General features: G+C 43.8%; 1 protein-coding gene across 2 annotated transcripts in view; it reads right to left on the bottom strand.

The window, feature by feature from the left end:
• Window positions 1–1,219: 1,219 nt before the first annotated feature.
• Window positions 1,220–23,872, bottom strand: part of FNDC1 (fibronectin type III domain containing 1) — a 233,544-nt gene continuing 210,891 nt past the window's right edge. For both annotated transcript variants that reach the window (XM_034669400.1, XM_034669401.1), the window contains 9 exons: window positions 21,792–21,860; window positions 19,924–20,067; window positions 17,651–17,881; window positions 14,740–14,848; window positions 10,105–10,184; window positions 7,582–7,611; window positions 6,724–6,885; window positions 4,871–4,993; window positions 1,220–2,011 (listed from right to left, as the gene is read on the bottom strand). In XM_034669400.1, coding sequence (XP_034525291.1) covers window positions 1,896–2,011; window positions 4,871–4,993; window positions 6,724–6,885; window positions 7,582–7,611; window positions 10,105–10,184; window positions 14,740–14,848; window positions 17,651–17,881; window positions 19,924–20,067; window positions 21,792–21,860 — 1,064 coding nt within the window. In that variant the 3' untranslated portion in view covers window positions 1,220–1,895. The remainder of the gene's footprint in view (window positions 2,012–4,870; window positions 4,994–6,723; window positions 6,886–7,581; window positions 7,612–10,104; window positions 10,185–14,739; window positions 14,849–17,650; window positions 17,882–19,923; window positions 20,068–21,791; window positions 21,861–23,872) is intronic.

Genomic DNA, 23,872 nt, shown 5'->3' with positions numbered 1-23,872 from the left:
CTCCCCGACAGGGGCCTCATTTTGGCTTCTTTCTCTGGTCTCCGACAGCAGGCTAGTGGAAGCTGAAACCAGACAGAAGTTCGGAGGGGTGGGTGGGAGAAATGAAGGAAGCAAGTTACGTGTTTATCGGGAAAAGTCACTTATATTTAAAGACCTTATCTTTCGCTCAGCATTGTGAAGTATGTTTGAATGTTATCTGTGTGAAAAATAAGGTTAGACATCCTTTTTTTAATAACCCCCCTTTCATGAACAAGAGCCCTAAAAGCTACTTAGAGGTTCCCATCCTGTTTTGCAAACTAAACTGTGAGTGACATATGAACTTGGTCTCTAATCTGCTCCCTAAGAAATTCTAGCATCTTTCCAGACTGTCAGAATGCTTGCATTTTCTTTACTGTTTGTACTGTGGAAAGGGGATCATGGAATTGGAGGAGAACATCAGCTTTCACAGCCCCACGGAAAGGATCCTGCTAAGTTTCCTTGTAGGTTTTACCTTCGAACCCACCAGATACATCAGGTAGCCCCTCAACACAATACCAGCACTGAGAGGAACTGACTCCACGAGGCTGGACAGCATTCTGCCACTAAATCATTCCGTAGTGGCCTGGGGGCCCCAGAAAAGGGTATACCTCTAGCTCATTCCCCCCCTTCTTCTCCTATGCTGAAACCTTTATGAAAGAAGATAAAACTTTCATGCCACAGAGCTGCCTGAGGACATGGGACAGCCGAGGACATGGGACAGCCGAGGTCATGGGACAGCCGAGGACACAGGACAGCCGAGCACACGGAAAGGACACCATGTTTGAAAAATAATCAGAATACTGTGTCTTAAAATAAATGTTCTCATGTTGTCGTCCAAACAGATAAGAGGCTTGTATTTTGAGGAGGTGATACTCGGGGAGGAAAGGGGAAAAAATATATATATTTTTAACTGGATTTTTAAATCATTTGGGCCCTAAAATCTTGATTATTCTGAAAACATACAGGATATGTCCCCATAGAGGCAGGTGGTAGTTTTCACCCGGGTGTGGACAGACTGTCTCCTTGGTTTGCATCTAGCTCACTGGTGTCAGCTGCTGTCACCGCCAGGTCCCCATCACTCCCAAAGTCCAGCAGTGTTCCCTCTGTTGTTCTCCTCATGCACAGTACAGACCCTTTGGACGCTTCTAAAAGATGTTCATAAGCAGCACCTTTGCTCCAAAAAGTCCCACACGCATTTATCTAGTGAACAAGTACAAATTTAGCAACTTTAATTAATGTTCTTGCAGACAAGTGAGGATATGTATATGCCTATATACATATATATAAATCTCAAAATTGAGACTTTACAAATATGATCTGATACATTTGGTCTAGTGGTGGGTACGCCCATGGAATAAATCTCAGGGAGGATATATTTCCTTTGGTGGTGTTTTTAGTAACTCAGTTCTACTGCAGTGTTAGAGATCTGAAGCTTAAATTCGGCTACTTTGGGAAGAGTCCGCTGAGAAAAGAGAAAGCATGGAGCATTCCATGAAGCAAGCACAGCATGTTTTATGCTGTTCCCTGGAGACACGGACGTGTCTGAATTTTGTGCCTATCAAGTGTGAAGACTGCAGTGAGTCAGTGGGGCTCCCTCGTGGCTGTGTGTTTCTGCTCTCTCTGGCAGGTGCTATTACAATCGAAACTTGTGGAGAAGCAAAGTTAACAGCCACGCTGAATTCTGTGTGTAGTCCTGGCCACGAAGAAGGACCGAGCTCCAGACCGGAGATGCCCGAAATGTCCGGTGTCCGTCCTGTGGCCTTGCCAGCACCCAGGGTCGGTGGGGCTTGGAACACTCTCTTTTCCTGCTCACGGTCCCTAGTGCAAGTTAGTCAAGGGGGCCGGACGGGTGAGCTTGCAGCACCATCTTCCCGTGGTTACCACTTCCCTGGAATGGAGACCCCACACTCATACCAGCCCACATAGTAGTAGGGGGTTCCAAAGCCAATGTTGCCGAAGCTGACCGGCTCCTGGCGATACTGGCGGAAGTAGCCTAGAAGGGTAAAAGGAAAGGGAGGGAGAGAAAATGCATCTGTGATATTGGGATTGATAATAAGAAATCTGTGATTTGGTCTTCATCCCCATTCCTGGCACACAGCTCCTAAAGCCCTAAGATTTCCTAAGTGATAAGAGTGGTAAAAGTATCTCGATATTCCTAACACACCTGAGTTTCTGCGGCTGGGATTACTTTCAGAAAGCATCTGTGGATGGAGCTAGCCACCAGAGAGACCAGCCATGGGATTAGAGGGTGGGACTTTCAGGCCCACCTCCTCAAGTCTGTGGAGGTGAGAGGGGCTGGAGATTGAGTTCAATCAGCAAGGGCCAATGATTTCTTCAATCATGCCTAGATAATGAAGCCTCCACAAAAACCCAAAAACTTTCAGGTTCTGAAAGTTCTGGATTGGTGGATATGTGTAGATGCTGGGAGGATGGCACTCCCAGTGAGGACATGGACGCTCTGTGTCCCTTCCCCACACTGTGCCCTGAACAGCCCCTGCTTCCCTCTGGCAGCCCCTGAATTGTGTACTTTTATAATAAACTGGTAGGTAGTCTAGTAAGTAAAATGTTTCTCTGAGTCCGTGAGCTGCTCTTGCAAATTAATCGAACCCAAGAAGGGGGCAGTAGTAACCTCTAATATGTGACCAATAAGTCAGACGCTCAGATGGCACTCTGGACGTGCGACGGGCACCTGAAGTTGGTGGGCGGAGGGCATCGGTCTTGTGGGACTGAGCCCTTAACCTGTGTGATCTGACACCACCTCTGGGTATAGTGTCAGGACAGACTTGAACCGTAGGACACCCTGCTGGTGTCCGAGAATCGCTATTGGTATGAGGGGCAACGCACACATGGCACTGGTGTCACAATGGTAGCATCAAAAGTGCCCGAACCGTGAGAAAAAATTCTCATCCTCAGAACCTTCATTCAGACAGAAGACCTCCGAGAAATTGTTCTCCCAAGAAACACTACCATTTCTATGTAGGGTCACAAGAATCCCTGGGGTTTCTACCACGCATGATTTGGGGGGGATAATCCAGTCCCCACAGGTGTGCGACACAGGTGGGAAAGCGTGTTCATTAGTGCCCTATTTCTCTCTTTCCACAAAAGAAGATCATTGTAGCTGCTTGCTGTGGAGCACTCCCTGCAGGGCAAACTGTCGGCAAGATTCCCACCTGCTCCTCACAGCACTTAGGGCCTCGCGACTCGCCTAGAACCTCAAGCCTCCAGGTTTAATTCTCGAAGTCTGGCTTTTAGATCTTTCGGGTAAACCTCTCAAAGGAAAGAATGCTATAGCATTTTTGAGCAGTTCTCCCTTCAAGTAAAAGTGAGGTCCCCAGGCTGTTCAAAAAAAATTTTGGCAACTCCTCTTTGGCCCTGTTTACTCCTGCCAGATAAAAGGATACGTGCCATCCTACCAGTGAGCAGCTGAAGAGGGAGGACCTCTGCTCAGAACCAAAACCATGACCACAGTCACGGAAACAGTAAAATATAAACAATGCATAGTAACCCTGGATCGATGCAAAATCCTGAATAAAGGAAGAAATGCGATATATTTTGTATACCAATTGTGATGGTTAATTTTATGTGTCAATGGGGCTAGGCCATGGTACCCAGATATTAAGCCAAATATTATTCTAAAGGTTTCTGTAAAAATATTTTTAGATGAGGTGCACCTTTAAATTATCAGACTTAGAGTAAAGTAAGTGACTCTCTATAATGTGGGTGGGTCTCATCCAATCAGTTGAAGGCCCTCACAGGAAAAGTTTAACCTCCCTGACAAAGTGGGCATTCTTCCAGTAGACTGCCTTCAGACTCAAACTGTAACCCAGACTCTTAGCTGGGTCTCCAGCCTGCTGTGCAGATTTTGGACTTGCCTGCCTCTATAATCATATGAGCCAACTCCTTAGGACACCTTTTTCCCCATCTCTCTCTCTCTCTGGTTCTGTTTCTCTGGAGAATTCTGACTAATACACTTACTTTCCTGTTCTGTGTATTTTAATCTATCTTAATTCTTTGAAAATGGGTAATCTGTGTTTATCAGCCTATGGTATTTTTTTTCCAAATTAAAAAAGTTGATAGAACATCTCATGTCTTAAAACTGCCAGATGAATAAGAGTTGAGTGTGTAATGAAAACAGTGTTGGACTTTATTCAGTTGTTCTGTTTATTTTTTTGTTTTGGCAGTTGAGGAAGTTAGTAGCATAGTGCAGGTTGTGAACATTTGAGATTAGTATTTTTGTTCTCACCCTGTGATACCATAATGAAATAGTTACTACGTCACCTCCTGAAGTATATGATAAGCTATGGCCAGTTTGTATGTTTGTTTACCTTTCCTTCTCTACACCTGTTTTCTTGCTGTCCTCTGCCCGGAAGACTAATCTTTGCATGTCTAGGTTTCTTAATGACTCATCCCAGTCTCCACTCCTTCTTTCCTGACAGCCTCAAGTAGCCTGCCTTGCTTGAACTCAGTGACTATACAGTCTGCACAATTACCTCACAATAGGGCAACTATGTGACAGAACTCCTGTCATTATCTGTATTTTAAGTCATTCACTCTCAGTTACCTTTTACATGTCTATTTTCTCTTCCCAGCTATGGAGCAGGGAAGAGATTTTTCTGAGAGTAGGGACAAGATCTTATATTCCTTTGTGTCCCCGCCTCTCCTGGGTTCACCGAATTCCAGCACGTGGTTGGAATATTTAGATGGTTCCTTATTTATATGATTCAAAATGCTGTCTTTAAAACATCTATCTTTAAAAGGTAAACAAAAGGGAGAGCTATAGTGATTTCCTCCTTATATTAGCCTTCCTCTCCCAGCCGCCAGGGTAGTATAATCAGGCCTTTGTTTGAATTACCTTGAATGGTAGGGAGAGCTTCTACGTAGGACTGAGGCCCTGTTCTTCCATCAAGGTGTGAATCCACAAACTGGCAATGATCTTCACCTCTTCCCCAGCTGTCCCCAATGCTGTAGAATGTGTCTGCATAAGGGAATATCACGGGTTAGTGACTGGTCAAAAAATGTACACCTTTTTTAAGAGTTTGCACAAGCTTTGGAGACCATTTGAATTAGGTACTTAAACTCGGTGTGTCATACTTTCCACGTTGGAAAAAGAGTGATAATGGCAACAACATCAAAGTGTTGTAAGGATTCGGTAAGATCATGTATGCTAAATACTTAACAAGTCCTCAATAAGCGGAAACTATTAATATTATAGGAAGTTTCAGCCTATAAATTGTAGGCCTCTTTACTCCTTGGTTTTAAAAAAGGAATAGATGAAACTGTAATAGGGATATATTATGAAAGAATTACAAAAAGCATGAAGATCTGTGAAAAATAGAAGAACCTATTTTCATACATAACTAGAAGAAGTAGGGTGTGTGTCTGTGGCATAAGCTGCTGTCCATGGTCCTGAACCACAGCTGCACAGTAGGGCAGTTGTTTCTGTAGACCTTGGGGATACTGGAGCTGGCTGTGTAATTTCTGCCAGGTATTCTGATGCAAGGGAGGTAAAGCACAATGGTGCGAGAGAAAAGAAAGAGCAGAGAGAAACAGACAGACAGTAGGTGTTGGGAGAGACATATACACTGAGAAATTGCCAGAGTGGAGAATGGTAGGGAAGAACTTGTTTTGACACAATGTCTTAATTTTTTTAAAAAACATCTTATTTATTTATTTGACAGAAAGAGAGAGAGAGCATAAGCAGGGGGAGCAGGAGAGGGAGAAGCAGGCTGCCTGTTGAGCAGGAAGCCCCACATGGGGCTTGATCCTAGGACCCTGGGATCATGACCTGGGCTGAAGGCAGATAGATGCTTAACCGACTGAGCCACCCAGGCACCCTGACATTGTCCTTTAAATGATCACCACAAGCAAGAAAAAAAATCTATAGCAGCCAAGGAAAAGTTTTCAAAATATATGAACTAAAAAATTAAAAGTGTGCAAGTTTTAAAAATGAAAAACAGATTTGTGTAGTGGGGGAATCAAAGCCAGCTGGATAGAAATGGCATTTTGAAATTTAGTAGTTCAAGGTGCTCGTGGTATTCTTTGTTTTAATCCCCTACCATAATGGAAATAATGTCATTTTTATTCAGACACAGGGAAAGTAATACTGACACGTTTCACCATCTACATTTTTTCTTCATAAAGGTGTGGCAATGGCAAGGACGGGAGTTGGGGGGGATCTTTTCCTTGATACTACTAGCTTACACTCATACCTAGTGTTATTGAATTAATGGCAAAGAAAATTGGCCTTTACAATTCTAACAGAATTTTGGACCTCATTTCTAAAATGTAGTGGATTTTTAAAAATTATATATCTAATTAAAATAATATATATTATATATAAAATCATACATAACTAAAACTTATTATTAATAATAAAAATTTATTATAAAATGAAAATGAAAAATTATATAAAAATTATATATAAAAATAAAATAATTATATATAACATACAAATATTATATAGTTATATATAATAATTACACATATTAAAAACTAAAATAAAAATCATATATATTTCTGGGTATCAAAGTAAAAACTAGTAACTCCAAAGTAGAGCCTGAAAAACTGATTTGTGTTTGAGCCACAGTGAGATATAATGGGTCCACAGCTCAAATACATTCTGATGCGCCTACTATGTCAAGTTAGTACTCGATAAGATAAACAATTTCCATACCTTCCCTTACCACATCATTCTTAAAGACCTACCTTTCAGATTGTCACTGAGGTAGATCTTATACCGCAGTGAATTACAAAGAACAACTCCCACGAATTTTCTATACCATGTCCGCTTCACGTACTGCCGGCCATGGCAGTCGGTGTAGCTAGGGTCATGTTTGAAAGTAAATGGGATCCAGATGGGCTCACCACCTTGACAACACAAGACACACTCTCTCAGTCATGGCATTCCACGATGTTTATTCTCACACAAAGTATCAGAGAATTTGACTGATTCATCAGCCCTTCCCCTCCTCTCAGGGCTTTTCTCACCTCCCCAGTGGGCACTCTTTCCTTCACTCCCCTTCTTTCTTGGCACTGAAGTACTATTGAGGAGCTCCTTTTACCTGAACGTATTTATTTACATTTCTATAAGGGATTCTTGAAGTAAGAAAAAGCCTTTAAGCTTTAAGGAAAATAAGATGTAATGGCATATTTGATCTTTTGGGATATGCTATCCTACCTGCCCCTTCCAGAAGTCCCTCAGCATAGACTCACTGTTCTCATCACTCCTAAGACCTGTCTTGAACTTAAGAAATAGGTCTTTCACAGTTTGTTTGAAATACAAAGTAAAAATCTGTTGTATGTTTAATGTGTTTTGCTACCTTTTCAGCCATTTAAAATATTCAAAGGGATTATGTAAATAAATTATGGTCCTATAAAAAATTCCCAGATCATCCTTTTCCCTAGATCAGGATAAAGGGGTCAAGGAAACCAAGGAAGTTGTCATTAAGTCATAAAAATGCAAAAATTGTCTAGCATTTCTACTTGTGAGCAATCATAGCAATCTCATAGTCAATATCCAACTTGATTACTAGAATGTCAAGTTTGTCAAGAAGAGAAACTTACCTGGTGGCCTCACCACAAGCAGAGGATTGTCTGTAAAATGAAAAAGAAATAATTGACTTCACTATCCTATTTCACAGCCATGCAATTGTTGAAATGTTTATTGTAGCGGAGAGAGCTAACCAAAGAGCTCCCTGGAATAGATACAAATACAGCTTATTCAAGCGATGCCAATGTTTTTCTTAGTTTTCATTTTCTAAGCATTTCCTTCTGAAAAATATCCTTTTCTAGTTAAACTGCCTCTCTATTTATACAGAAGTTGTGGGTCAATATAGTCAGATTTTGATTTGGGGTATGACAGAATAATTCAATACTCGTTGTTTTTAAAAGATGTGTCTATCTTGGGAAAACAGTTTGGTGGGTTCTCAAAAAGGTAACCATACACCTGGTCTATGATCTGTCCATTCCACTCCCAAGTATTTAGCCGAGAGGCATTAAAACACATGTCCATGCAAACACTCGTACATGAATGTTCACAGAAGTTTTATTTGTAATAGCCAAAATAATAAATCTTTTAAAAAAAAAAAGAAAGAAAATATGGAACTAGCTTTTAAGGAATTCTGTTTTAGAAAAATTCATTTTTATAAAATAACATGGGCCATTCTTTTTTTTTTTTTAATTATCATGGAGTAAGATTACTCGTTTAGGGTAAATATCTAGTGAGTTTCAACACATGCATAGATTCATGGAACCCTAACTTCAATCAAGATACAGAATATTTCCATCCCCCAAATCTCCCTTGAGCTGCCCCTTTGGGGTAGCAAGAATTGGGTCTTTGTACAGACCATTCATTTACTCCCACAGAAGAGTGACCCCCCAGTAGCTGTCAGTGTAAACGCTTGTTTTGCTCTCCTGCTTTTAAGTTTCAATAGTCTGCTGAAAAAATCTCAAACGCTCCAGCGTGGAGGGGAGGGGAATGCACAGAACGACGACACAACACAAGCAACAAGGAAAGCGGACCCCGTGCTGCAACCTGTGCTCACACATGCATTTACTTCAGGTATTTTTATGTTTGGCAAGTGCCATAATTCAATTACCTGATAATTTTCTGCTGTTAACTTAACGACTCACAGCAGGGTTGTGCAAAGTGAAAAAGAAACTGGAACAAACTGACTGAATAGAGTGAAGACGGCCAGAGCAAATAATTGTCAAGTTTCAAGTAATTGTCAAATTGTCAATTTTTGACAATTGTCCATTGTCAGATGCGTGAGGATCTCCCGGGAGCTGACGGTAAAAGAGGTCTGTGTGGGGGGCCCTGGAGTGCCCTCACCCACCCTTTGGAGGCCGCAAAGGATAGGGTAGGATCATGGTGGGGTTTTTCTTGGGAGGGGGGAGTAGCAGAGAGCCGTCTCTTCCAATTTATACTGCAGTCTCAGAAATTACGTTTATATTTCTATTCTCAGATTTCAGGCCAATTTCTTGAAAGCTTTCTAGATTTGGATTATTTTTTTTCTCCAGACTTTTATCATGTTAATTTTGGTAGTCGCCAAAGGCCCATTCTCTTTTTAGGAAAGGTAGGCATGAACATATACATGTTCCCTATTTTAGCAAATTAACCCTTGAAAATGGTTTTCTTTGACTCTTTCTTAATTACTAATAGGAACACACTTCTTAAATGAAAAAATGAAAACGCTTTTGCAGTCCTTTGCCAACGTTTCCAATATGAAGCATATTCTTGCAGAAGATTTTTTTCCCCCTTATTGTGATTCGGTAGATTTCAAAGCGTCACACTTAAAAGTATCTTCCAATGATCAGTGTTCTGGGATTAAGCTATATGTGGGAAATAATCCAAATAGAAGCTAGAGCAACTTAAGTGCACAACTGATCCAGCCGGACCTCTGAAGGTGGCCTGGCTTAGAGGCATAGGGACCAGCTCTTGGTGTGGCTTCCTATGTGGAGAGGCTGTTCACCCAGGACAAAAAAAGGAAAGGCTGTCACCACGGCCAGCTCTGGGCATACTGCTTCAGACCATGACCACAGGAACATCTTACAGAGGGCTGGAGAGCTCTGTACGCCAGCGCAGGGCCATTGTCCGAGTAACACCGCTTGTAAGATTGGATAGTATTCTAATGAAACTCTCCATATTAGGACATCTTTGTCTCCTAGTAAAAGAACAATCTTCGAGACCTGACTAATTGGAAGAAGCAAATGCCTCTCAGACCACATGGCATTTATGTTCTTCAGCTGTTTGTAATAAAAAAAATTAGCTCTGCAACTAAATCTTTTACAGAGAGATTCAAACTTATCTTTCCCACATGGTTGAAAACTAGATTTTTTCCTTTCATTGGAATGTGACCTTTCCACTTTCCAGGCAGTTCCAATGAAGATTACTTTTAATTTTATTATCCAGATTTTAACACAGCACAAAGAAAACGATGTTTATTTTATGAAGTGATATCCAATATGAACTCACTAAATAGAAAAGTAAGGACTTTACTTCTTCAGTTTTTATTCTATTGTAGTCATGATTCCAAATTATTTGTCTTTGAGAAAAGGAAAAAAACGAGAATGTTAAGATGCAGATACCTGATTCTGTAACAAATGAGACCGAAGGGCTGATGGGTCCATAGCCATGGGGATTTTTGGCTTGAACTTTAAAATAATACCTGGAATTGGAAGAAAAGATTTTTTTTGAAAGAGAAGCTTGTTTAATTCCTGTGTAATAAGACAGATTCCCAAACTACTGAGCACTTACTCTGTGGCAGGTTTTGAGTGTTATTTCATAACAAATGCATACATTGCCGCTATTCATATTTTTTCTGAATTTTCTCATTTTTCAATAACTTTTCAAAATAATACAATTCACAGCATTGATGAATGTGGCTGATGGCAGCAGAAGGAGCATACCAGGCAAATAAGCCGCGTAGAGAGCATATGTTCCTTAGGGCATTAAGGCTGCTTGGCCCCACGCAGCCTCGCCCCTGGACGGATGCCCCTCTCATCCTGCTCTTGTCCCGCCGGAGTTCCACAGCTCAAGACGGAGAAGCTGGAGCAGCAAGACACTTCCAGAGCAAAATTCAAACTTAACCTAATTCTTGTCACTGGACTCCATATGAAAAAGCAGGATGTTTGACCCAGTAATGATGCAACTATTGTTGGCGAACCAAAGGCGGGCCAGTCCCGAGGTTGGCCTCCTCAGTGCAGCGAACATGACAATGATATTTTGGGCGCGTGACAAGTGCTATGGTTGGCTCTGGAGCTTTAAAAGTCACTGAGTTTCGAGCTTCTGTGCCTCCAGGAAAGAGAAGCAAGTCCAAGAAGGGGAAGTGGAAAAGGCCGGGAGAGGTTTTACTGTCGAATTTATTCTTGTCTTGGAACAGAGAATGTACTCGCTCGCCTACAGGGAGACTGATAGGCTGAGTGGGTGGGGAGTCCCCAAACATCTTGCTCTGTGCTCTTATGAGCTATAGGACAAAAAGTGGTGGTTAAGTAATACTAGAGACCAGCACCGCAGCTACGACCCACTACATCCACTGTTCATCTCCGTGTTTCCTTGACCTCTGGGACACCAGACATTATCTGTGCTCTCGAAGTCCTGAGCTACTTACAGTGAAGAAGAGGGTAAGAAACCCCAGTAAGGGGTGGCTCTCTGCCATTTCAGAGAGTTCCTGACGTTTCCTATGTCAGTCTTGGCACACAGGTTCTATGCACTAATTAAAATGCACTAAATTTTCAAAAGGTGAATTATTTATTCGGAGAGCAAAGGCGTATGTCTGTTACACCACTGTCCTAGTGCCAAGCCTCCAGAGCTCCTGAGATCACCACGGCAGCCTCAGGCTTCCCAGTTACACAGAAATATTTGACTTTGGGTTTGATTAAACAGAGAGCAAAGAAAGGCTCATTTGGTAAATTTCGTCTGCTTTTCAGCCTTTCAAGAAAGTCATTCACATCTTATTTAGAAGAGAATCCTTTTTAAATTTCATTTTAAAAAAAAAGATATGCACAATTAAGAACATATGAGTTTCCAAATCTCAATTCACTCAGCAGTCTGTGTTTTCCCAATTATGCATACTTTTATTCAGTGGTTATGGAGTTATTTAAGGCAAAATTCTGCAGGCAGTGGGTTTGGCATACGTCAATGACACTGGTCAAACTTTACAGATACTTTTTTTTTCCTTAAAAAGGGAAATCAAAACCCAAGGAATGACACATCCTCAGAGGCTACATGAGACCTTTCTGCTGAACATTTCTTAAGCCATTATTGAGTGGTCCTGATACCAGTTCCCAAGGTCCACAGCGGGAATCACAGCTCTACAATCGTGGAGAGGGTACAGGATGTCCGACCCGTCTGATTCCTTCACTGTACCAGTTCTGTCTCCCCACTGAAACCCAAGTGTTCTCCTCTACTTTCTCTGTCCTGTCCTCCAACAAAGCCCACACGGCCCAATTCCAAAGACATACTTCCATTTGAACCTCACCTAATGTGTGAAAGCAAATTTAAATACATGAAGCTGAAAAACATGAAATTATGGGGAAAAAGGTTCCTATTTTCCAAACCACATTAAACTTCTTCTAGAAACTAAAATATCTCATACTATGACCAGTCTCTGTCTCACCCAAGTAACAAGAGGGATCCATGCCTTGCCTTCGTACATAAGCTCTTGGCACCTTCTTTTGAATAACCCCCCACGGCCTCAATTCCTGTGCTTTGAAGTATGGATGAAATATGCAGATTCCAGAAAGTGGTCTGGGACTGAGTTGGGTGAACAAGGCGGGCAATCCCTAGATAAAGTCAAATACAAGATTCAGTCATAAAGAACCAAGGCTGGTGTCTTTCATTCCGGCTCATCTTGAGGGGAGTGACTTCTTGTGTTTCCTACAGGGATTCTGAGGTGGGTTCCTGAGAAGCCCCGAAGACAGTGCTAACAACAGGGACACACAGCCTCTGTGGAAGAAGGATGTGGACCACTAAGGTGGGCCCACCAGAGACGTTCTGCATCAGAGTAACGCAGGGAAATAATGAGTGTCCTTACATTAGGCTGTTCACAGGGGTTTTGAGGAAATCTGTGTCAAGGAGCCACGAGTGCTCTGAGCCCCTGCCAGTGCCCTCCATGGGAAGCAGGAATAACTGAGCAGGCATCCCAGAGAGAAGGCTACAGTAGCACCTGCTGTTCCCTGCCTGGCTATCAGGGCACTGAATGCAGGTGGAGGGTAGGACAGAAGACACAAGGGACTCCCAATGGCTCTGGGACCAGCCTGTCCAGGCTCCTCTCTTTCTCCTGCTCCCGCCATCCTGGCCTCCTTTCCTTCCTAAAACACACCAGGCTGTCGGACATCCTTTCTGCCAGAACAACTTAGCCTTACCCCACCCACCTTCTCCAAGTTCACCACTGCTTATCTATTTCTCCAGGGAAGCTCACCTGACCACCCACCCCCTCCCCACAAGCTCAGGAAAAAAGTCTCGCTCAGGATATTGACTGGTCAGAGTTTGTATTTATGCTGTTGCTAAACAATCTGTCTCTACCAAAGTGTGAGCTCCGTGAGGACAGGGCCATGGCGTATTTTATAGCCCACCTCCCGGACCCTACTCCACTTCCTCCACCCCCTCAACCTTCTGCTCCAAATCCCCGTTCTACCCTCAGTGCGTAACCCAGTGCCCGGTGCAAGCGAACACCAAGCACGTACAGAGGGAGTTGTGGGCGCTCCTCCATACCTGCCGGAAGAATGAGTACACCTTCTCTTACATAACCATTCCCTGACATTCAAAACTCAAGATCAGCCTGGCAGCAAAAGTTGTACGGCGGTCAGGAGATGGGGATTCAAATTCTACCACAAGGAGCTATGTGGCAAAAGCTCTCCAGTGCCTCTCTTAGCTGTGGGATACTGAGGCTGTGCTGGGGAAGCGCCGTCAGCCTACACACAATAAAGAAAATCGGGTGTCAGACTCCACTGTCTTAAATCTGTTGCTTTTGTTTGCTTTAACTAATCCATGTTTCCTCACTATTAGGGAAAAACAAAGAAAGTGCTTTCTCAGGTTCCTGTTTTGCTCCTTGCTTTTTATTTGCCAAATCCTCAAATTGATAATAGTTTGTGAACGCTTAGCTCAGGGAAGCCCACACAGCACCTCCAATGCCCTGAGGAAAATTCTCAGCTAGTTCAGAAGTGTCTCAGTACCCAAGGGTATTAACTAGTTTCTATCCGCTTTGGCACATTTCTGTTTAAGGAGACTGTTTTGTTTCAACTTTCTCCAGGTTCGTCTAATTATACAGGAAATGAGAGACCTCTCAGACCCACAGACACGTCATTTAGAGCTCTTTGCTCCCTAAAGATTGGGTTTGATATGACCGTGGGATGCTGGACTCATTTGCACGGGCTTGAGAGAGATAATCATTAAATATTCAAGAATCCTGCAGGCCCACTGGGAGCCTGGAATTGGCCATGGTGGGAATGTTCACGCTCCAGAAAATGGTAAGCACCATAAACCAGGGACTTTGTTTCCCCAGAGAGCTGGTTTACACGCACACTATGCTTGGCCCTCACCTGCTTGGCCCTGTGCCCACTGTCACCCACCAGGAAAGCTTTCCTGATGATCATTGCTATCAAAACCAGATAGTGTGAAAGAGGAAATGCAGTCGCTCTCTTTGTAACTGTGGGAACAAGTTTTGTAGATTTCACACTGAGCGTCACAAACTCTGGCTCCCAGAGAGGCCTCTGGCCCGCCAGCCACTGCCCAGTTTAGGAAGACATGTCTGTAACCTTATTAACATGTAAAATGCATCTTTCTAAATGGTCTGAACTTCCACATCGTAGAGTGTGAGTACCAGTTCACTAATGTGCTTAGTGATTGCCGCCCCACTGATGCAAATATGAAGGTTGTGCTCCTAATGCGGCCCCCTGGGTGCCTGCACATGCATCCGAGTCCCTTTCGACACACAGAACAACCTTTCTTTCCGCAACAGTCGGTAGTGTTTAGTCTCTGGAACATTGGTAACAAGATACAAACACAATAGACTAACAACTCTAATAGATAACAGTAATTTCTTCTAAGAGACATATAATGACATTGGTGGGTATTCATTGATATTCCATGAGAAGTAAACGGACACTACAAAAGAAATCATAAAACCTTCTCATCGCTCTCTTCATGTTCAACCCGAGGATACCCGTGACCAGGCACACAGGTCCCCCCCACCTCTCTCTTTAATGACTGACACATCGTACCTTGTGTTTGGCTTCAGGTTCTCAATGGGCAAATGTGTTACTGAGGAAGCTTGAGTGGACCACTTGTTCCTAATGAAGTCTTCGTAGGATGCACTGTAAACCAGGTAACCTGCAAGTGGAGATACAGAAGGACCACTGAGCGTCGAGGAACCACATCATCCAAGAGGCATGCCCGATGGAGCAGGATGGGGAGGAGGCCATGGCACAGACGCTTTGCTGTCTGAGGGAAAAGTTCCAGAACGGGAGCAAGCTGCATGTCGCGTTTGGATGGGTATAACGTCGGTACCTGCTGGTGAATGCCGATGTAGATAACAAAATTAAGCACAATTCCTGACAACTGCTGGTTCCCTACTTCTCTTCCTTCTCTTTATCTTCCACATTTCTTGGCTTCTTCATGTCCTCAGAACTAATCACCTTGACTGACCTTGCCAGCACAGAGAAAAAGGCGGCAGAAGAAAAAGCAGTGACCTCCGCACAAGTATTTAAGAATTTCCTGGCAGAGATATATACAATTGTCCTTACGTGAAATGACAAAACTGTTGATGGTGAATGCTTGTGTGTTCACGTGTGTGTGTGTGTGTGTGTGTGTGTGTGTGTGCACGTGCATGCACTTGCCCGCATGTATGGGACTGAAAGACTCCAGACTTGCAGTGGTCTCCTCACCCAACTGGTCAAGGCTCTCCTTTGATGGCTAGTTGTTGAATATCTGTGCCTGCCCTTGACCTCGATGTCTAGCGAAAGCAGTCAGGCCATGTCTTCTGCCTTCTCTGCTATGAAGGGACCCCAGCAGGCCCTGACACCTGCTCAGCCTTCAAGGAGGCTTCAGGGGCTAGTGAAGTCATGGCTCACGCACCCTCTACAGTCTCCAATGTTACACACAAAGGAAGAAAACGTCCATCAGGCCTTTCCTTACGTATTTAGAGTACATTCAACCAAGCTTCATTTTGACTCACTCTCCTGCTCCTAGTACGTAGGCATCGCTACCCCCATTTCGACACATGAGCAAACAGAGTCTTCGAGGTTAAAGCATGACAGGAAGCTGAGGGAGCACAGAACAGAGAAAATACGCGGTGCCCTTAGCGTTGCTTTTCATTCTAAAAGAAAGGGGAAGACACTACAGGGTAGCACAACCAGACCGTCTTCTATGCCTCCCTCTGGAGCCCAGTGAAATGGGTCAGGTAGGGGGTGTGGATCAGGTGGCCTAGCCAGCCAGCTACTGTAATATCCAAGTGACAGGTGGCAACAGCTCAGGTAAATCTGGTAGTTAATGGAGAGAAACGGATGGGTTCATGAGAAACCTGGGAGGCAAAATTGATAGGATTCAGTGATGAATTGAATATGGTGGGGGAAATTAAAGAAGATTTGAAGATAATCCCATGCTTACAGAAATGAGGTGGGGAGAGGGGTCATTCTCTGAGACAGGAAATAGGGATAAGCAGGTTTGGGAATCAGAGGGATCAGGAGTTTGATTTTGGATATGCTGAGTCTGAGATGCTCTGGAGACATCCCGGGGATGATATCAAATGCCCATCTGGTTTCAGTGTTTGAAGCTCAGAGGAGAGGCAGGCCTAGCCTCAAGCTATCGATCAATGACTTATCTCCAGGATGAATTAAAACCATGTTCCTGGGTGAGATCCTGGAGGGAGAGAAGATAGAGCAAAAAGGAAAGAGGAGTTGGGACCAAACCTTGAAAAGTTCCAACATTTAATGCTGGAGCAAAGCAGACAAGCCTGTGAGAGAGATTCAGAGGTTGAGAGAATCAAGTTACAAGTCAAGGAGGAGGAGAAGGTCAACAGCATTGAATGTATCTAAGAGTCAAGCTAATTTATTTAGCAACCTGTGACTGCTGATTACTTTCACAGGAGCGATTTTGGTGACATAAAGAGAGTGGATTAGAGCCACACAGCTAACCAACAGGCACACCAGAAGCAGAAGCAGGTAGGCTGGGCTCCGTAGCCCTTTCCACACTGTTCCCTGGAGGAGTTCATTATTCTCTTTTTTTCAACAAATATTGTGTGAGAACTCGTGAAGGGATGCCGCTCCCTTCACAGGGTTTCCTCCTCCTCTGGTAACAGTGACATCAGTCATGTGCGCTTACAGTGATGCTATAGGTAACAACAGCTGGTGCTCAATGTGGTCTGTTGCTCTTCCTGCATATTGCAGGGCTGTCCTGTGCTGAAATGTTCCATGGTCATCAATTTAGCAGGCACAGCTTTAAACTGGGAATGCCCAAGTGCCTATAAATACCTCATCCATATTATTTATGCTAGGGGCATGGGTACCTGTGATTGGGGCACAGAGGTTTGGTTTCAGACGAGGTGTAGGGTATATGATGATGTGATGATACCAGATTCTCCAGGGAGCTTTGGGCAGCTTGGGATTCATATTAACAAGAGCACGTGGTTCAGAAACATACCCCCTACAGGATAATACAGGAATCTCATCTCAATTAAGTGCAGAGGCAGAGTCTTGATCCCAGGGTTGACTCTTCCACAGGGCAGTGCACATTAAGACGTCTTTCAGCACCTGTGCTGCAGGATCTGACCTTACAAGTGGCTCTGTGGACTCCGTGGCCATTTGTGGGATTACAGAATGTTAGAGATGTAATCATATTTTGCACAGGAAGAAACCGAAGTCCAGAGAGATGAAGTAGCTAGTCAAGGTCATACAAACCACTGTGGGACTAAGATTCAGGACTTTTGACTTCCACCCAGTACTCTTCATACTACTGCACAAGGCTTCTCTTGTGGCCTATGTTTCATCCTTTTGAAAGGAGGCATTTGCACTCATCCATCCAATCCATCCATCCATCCATCCATCCAACCACTTATCCATCATCTATCCACTCCCTACAGTCTGCATTTTCCACCTACAGATCAATGAGGACTCTGAGCACCTGCCTTGGACACACCTGTTACCACATCTCCTGGGGTGGCTTTGTCCCAGTCCACAATGACAAATGAGTGGCAGCCTTCCATGGCGACCACAGTGATGTTGCGGGGGGGATGCTGAGGAGGCAGGTCACTCTTCCTCATGTCATTTGGAATGATTTCATCCAGGCTATCCACTTGAAAGTGGTCCAGAGCATCAGTCAGAGAACACGGGGCCGATGGGTCTTTATTTAGGTATGTCACATAAGGAGCTGGAAAAGAAGAGAGACAGCCAATTGTATTGTTGAAAGCTTTCTCTAGAAGCAGAAACATAATGTCTGCTCCATACAGCAGACTTACCATTCAGTCTTTCTCCACTATACAGAGAATCCAGTGCCATCAGCCCTGATGCTAAACTCAGAAATGCACCCTTAGCTCTCCTTAATGCATCCACGCATTTACATCTTCCAATCTAGTAGTTTCAAAAGATCCTGTTGCCCCATCAACATCAATGACTATGTCTTCAAAGTAATTTTGAAAGACCCCCAAACTATAATTCAGTGCAGTATAAGTCCACAGTGTTCTGCTGTTTGTATGCCCAAACATTTGGCAAGGTATGAATCAAGCCCAGCTGACACTTAACTAGTGCGGCACTGTTCACTCCCTAGACTGTCTTGGAACCAGAAAAAAAATACCCCGATCAGGATGTACAGCTTCCAGCCTCCAGTCCTGGATGGCCTTCCCTAGAGCTTCAGGGATACCCATAACCATCTGGGATATCTGCATAAGGCCAGCCCTGAACAGCCTTTACAACATTACTGCGAAGTACAATACAGCTACTCACATTTATGGACAGATTCAGGTTTTTCTACACACATTATCTCAGTGGACACAAGGGCCCTGGGAATAAAGCAGGACATGGACTGATATCCCATGTTCCCACTGAGCCTACTGATGTCGACAGGGCCCACGAAGCTAGGGTCAAACAGAAGACTTACCTCCGGCCCACACCTCTTTATTACATATGCTCTGTAAGAGGATAGAAACGTCAAGGAAATTGGAGCTGGGGCTTCATACATGCAAAACTCTCAAGTGCTTTCAAGTAACAATTTCTAGTACTTTCTAAACATTCCACTGCATTTTTTGGTACAGGTGCTCATTCTTGGTGGCCACTGGGATGAAAAGCAATTTTTAGATCCTCTACTTTCCAATAATTTGTATAAAATTAGGCCTTGAGAGTTTGTCGATGGATCTAATCAGGAAGTTCTGGGGCGTAATCTATTATGCTTTGTAGAGTTACAGACTTAGGAAAATAGCCGGACAATAGTAAGCGTTTTGGTCTTGAGAAGAGTTCTATGGAACAGCAAATGATAGCACCAAAAGCACTTTCATTCCTGTCATGGAGCCACAGAGAGGAAGACCAGAACATTCAGCGAATTCAGCCAGCCTGATTGATGCCAGGGGCCGGCATTAGCGCTTGCCTCAGGAATGCTACCTCAAATTAGAATTCTTGCGCTTCGGCACGTGAGATCCAGACACTCAATACCACATCTTGGCTGGCAAGCGCTGTTCTCTGCTTATGGCAGAACGTTTGTTTTGGAAACAGAAAAGTGTGATATTAGTTTAAGCTGTTGCCTGTCTCCACTTGGTGATATTTTTTTCCACTTAGTAATGTACTAATCTGTCTCGTTAGTGCAGTTCATTAAGGGCATGGGAAAAGAAGACTCCCAAAGGGAGTGAAGCACAGTTTAGAGAAATAGAATTTCCTCTTGAAATCGTTTGACAACTGAGAAAGAAGAATCAAGTAAACTTCTAGATCCCTAGTCCGAGGCTGATGAAAATTACAGGAAACGACGGAAGAAAACCAGCTTTGGCTCTGTGGTAGCATAAGCAGCACCATAGCTCAATTCGGTAAGCTGCTGGTCTTTGAGGAAGGACTTAACAATGTATACGCGAGTCCCAGCGGAAGCCCGGGCTTGGAAAAGTTGCTAGAACAAAAACAGTCATGTTCTCTGCTCCTGATGGTGTTTACAAGTGTTCCTTACTCCTGGTCTACATGAGGCAGGCTCTTGAAGCTCTACTTGGTTAGATACCAAACGTTCTCCTGCAACCCCCTCCCCAACTCCTGCAGAAAGCAAGCTAATGTGCCTTCAAGCAGGACTGACTCACTGAGTCACCCCAGATGGAAACTTCACTCTGGGAAAGCTTCTGCTCCAAATGCGCTGCCTCGACCAAGCCGAGAAATTAGTTATGCTCTTCCTCAAAGAGAAAACTTAAAAACCCATGTTTCTATGATTAAGAAAGTTCTATTTACCAACAAATCGTTTCTTTCCAGCCAGATCGAACTCTTCTCCAGGAAAGGAGCTAATGGAGCCATCTGGCGGAATGACCTCAGGTGTCGCAGCCGTGGTGGAGGGCCTGGTGGTGACCGGTGGCCTTGAGGTCTCAAATTCATAATCTGAAACGATATGAAGGCTTTGCAATTGGGCCCTTCCAGAAACGGGGCACCATGTACCGCCAAGAGATACCTTCTCAACATTCAACTCGAGACTGAAGCACACTCGCACACACACCCCCAAAATATGTGCTGTGCCTGAACGTAATTTCTTCCCAATGAAACAGTGTTCCCCTCAGAGAGCAGCTGCAGGGAAAAGGAAGAGGAAAAGGAAACACATAGGAGCAGAAAAATGAGGTTTTACAATTGCAGCTGGACAGAACCTTAGAATCATCCAGTTTTGCGTGCTCCTGTTATTGGCCCCCAGCCATTCGCTGCCTAAGTAATTTTTTTCTTTCAGGGCCATAAAAGATTCACATCAGAATATAAACTTGATTTCTTAAAAATTTACCTTCTGTATATGGGCTTCTTTCCTGGGGAAAGGGGTGGCATGAATCCTATTAAAAAAACTAATCCTTTAATATTTAAAAAAGAAAACTCGGCTCCCCTTTCAACTGCTCAAAGATAATAAGAAAGTAAGAAAGGAGCTTAGTATTTTCAGAGGTGCTAAGAAACTTTTCTTTTGCTTCTGACATCTGTTGTTTTAAGTCAGTTTTTTCTTAAACTCTGGGACAAAACCAATGTATCAAACTTTATTATGATTGCATCAAAGGTGACATTATTTTCACATCAGTGGTTTGAGGCCACGGGAGCTACAGATAACAGCAGACAAGAAAGCACAGAAGTGAGAATATCCTGAGTATCAGAGGCCAGTCCTGCGGTGGGGACAAGATGCCCACGGGAAAACTGCACAAGCAATTTATAAAACACACAGAACCATCACAGGGTCACAGGGTCATAAGTAGACTAACTGCATTGGCTCCAGATTCTACCCACGGTACACTGCATTCTTAATCTTATAAGCTTATCCCTGCTTGAAAGGTTCTGTGATAAANCCTTGGTGTTTCCTTCTAGTAGTTTTTCATCTACTGACCCCCTCATTCTGCTTGTCATCTATAAATCCCCAGCTCTCTCGGCTATATTCAGAGTTGAGCTCTATTTCTCTCCCCTGTTGTAGTAACTCTATTGCAATAGACTTGAATGAAGTCTTCCTTACCATTTAACAGGCATCAGAATGATTTTCTCTTTTTTAAAGATTTATTTATTTATTTGAGAGAGAGAGAGCATATGTGTGGAGGGGGAGGGGCAGAGGGGGAGAGAGAATCTTAAGCAGGCTTTATGCCCAGTGTGGAGCCCAAGGTGGGGCTCGATCTCACAACCCTGAGATCATGACCTGAGCCCAAATCAAGAGTTGGACGCTTAACCGACTGAGCCACCCAGGCACCCCCATAGCACTGCATTTTTTTACATAATTAGAAAAGGAGAGAAAAGAGAACAATGAGAGGAGCCAACGGAGGAAGCGGAGTCATGGGCTAAACCAAGTCGGTTCACAAATGGCGGTGGAAATGGAGGCTCAGACAAGCAGCTCCAGGGTTCTGGGTGTTGGAGGGGAGAGTATTGGGGGTACAGGGGCTTGTCTGGAGGCTGCATTCACATATGAAGCCCACTGTTGTTTTTAGATCAAATATGTACTGGGGGCTAACTTGGAAGTAGGGTACAGCCATCTTCCCTGAGCATTGCCATGCAGCCCCGAGTTCTGAGGGAAACTCAGAAAATTGAGATCATCCACTTAGTAATTAAAATGGGAGAAACTGTCCAAATCCAAACAGTGTAAAATCAGTTCCTACCTTCGTCATAGATAACATACGCCTCTTCTGTGGGTGTCGCGGTGTCAGTCTCCAATCCTGAGAATTCATCTAGTGAAGAAAGAGGGGAGAAAGGTTTCCTCTCAGCAGCTGGGAACCGTGCCCCGGGCACGGCGTTCAGTCCCTGCCATCTTTCTGCAGGGGTCAGTGGCCAGACCAGGGTCACCCAGCTTTCTCAGAAGGAAGAGCATTAGAACCCTGACCAGAAACCCAGACTTCTTCTCCTTTACACTCAGAGAAGGGCGCTCAGAACACCCCCTGGGGTCCCACAGCATGCCAACTCTCCAGCACAAAGCACCTTCTGACCTCCCCTCCGCACACAGTGCCCACCCACCCACCGGCCCAGGCAGCTCTCAGGAGGCCGCGGGAGGGCCCAGCCCAGCGGTCACAGGACTGAGAACGTGCATCTCAGGAAGCAGGAGAGTGTGAGACTCCTGCTGAGGGTGGGGACAAAAATCCCCCCACCTGCGATGTCCCTTGTTCATCATGTTTTCATCCTTCCTACCCCCTCGATCTTGCCACCATCACATGTTCTGGAAGCAGGGTGACTTGCTGCCTCTCCTACATTCTACCTTGGCAAACTACACACACGAGTTCCCTGTGCTTCACTGCTTCCCTTCTAACCTCCCACCCTCTCTGGTGGGAAGCCCGCAGCCCAGGGCCTATGAGATGCCCTGGCGCCTGCTTCACCGTTGAGGTGGTGACCCTCGGTGTGTTCTGATGGGGCCGATGGATGTCAGCAGGACAGAGGCTGTAAATTACAGTCCCCCCCCTTCAGGGCTCAGGACTCTCATTTCAAGAACAACTATTAAGACATAATTTTTCCTTAGGTCACTCCAATGTCAATGTTCTTGGATCCAAGCGGAATTACTTCTGGTTGGTTCAAATCAGACGGTTTTCAGGTTCACACCACCCAGTTCGGGGCTTGCCATTACTTCCTTGGGTACCATTTTCTTTCCCTTGTCAATTTGATTTTAAGAACATGGTCTTGTTTTTCCTCATTCTTGGTTCACATTTGTTTCTTTTCCTTATTTTTAGCCAGATCAAAAATGAATAAATTGTATACCTTTTGCATCCCAGAGTAAAGAAGAAGGGAAAAGGATACCATTTCTTTGCTGGATTCTCACTGTTGAATGTAATTCTTGAGGTGCTGGAACACCGCAGTATATGCAGCAGGCCACAAAGATGATGCCTTTTACCTGCAAACTGGGATCGCTTCTCGAATAAGTGTCAGTTAAGTCTTCCGCCAAAAGCAAGCATCCTGCTGAACGATTTCGTGCTCTTTTTTTTCCTTAGGCTCAAATAAAGTCAGGCATAATTTTCCTAAAACAGCACCATCTTGGCTCCAAGTAAAAGTAACCTCCAGATGTAAGGAAGTGTATTTTTTTTTTTTTACAAAATTTTCCATCAGAATTTGTCACACCCGATTGCTATTTTGAAGCATTTGGAACTACATAAAACTATATGCTTTATACATCAACTCAGCATCACTGTCAAAAGCTTCCAACTCTTCACATCAAAGAGCCACAGCTGGCAGCCACCAACATGGTGGCATGGTTCATTCTCTTGAGTAGTTTCTCCAACGGGTCATGAAAAAAAAATGAGTGCAAGATATCACCAAAGAATCAGGGCCTTGACTCCAGAGATATTTAACCAAGCTATAAGAAAAATTCTGAGTAGAAGTTTAGAGAAAAGGTTAAAGACAGCCATTTGAAAACCAGGATATTTGTAAATTGCAAAGTTGGTCCAGCTCAAATGAATTTTCAATTATTGTCTTGTATTTTCTATCTTGAGAGTGAGCTGTGGGTGAGTGGAATGGTTTTCCAAAATGACTGATGTTCTTCTGAAACATGCCCCAAGATCATGTTACAAATTATTGAAGATGTTCAGCTGGCTCAACATTTCCAAGTATGCATGACATCATCTGATCCATTGTAGAAATGAACCTGAAAAACAAAGACCACTGGCTTTTACTTCTGAGTTAGAAAAATGGAGAATGTCTATAGCTTAAGATATGCTTAGATACCCAAAGATGAATAATAAAGCACCATGAAGAATGTGAG

The sequence above is a fragment of the Ailuropoda melanoleuca genome, chromosome 10 (assembly GCF_002007445.2).
Source record: "Ailuropoda melanoleuca isolate Jingjing chromosome 10, ASM200744v2, whole genome shotgun sequence".
NCBI lineage: Eukaryota > Metazoa > Chordata > Mammalia > Carnivora > Ursidae > Ailuropoda > Ailuropoda melanoleuca.
Note: the sequence above shows the minus strand (reverse complement) of the source record. Positions and strands in the feature narration are given on the sequence as shown.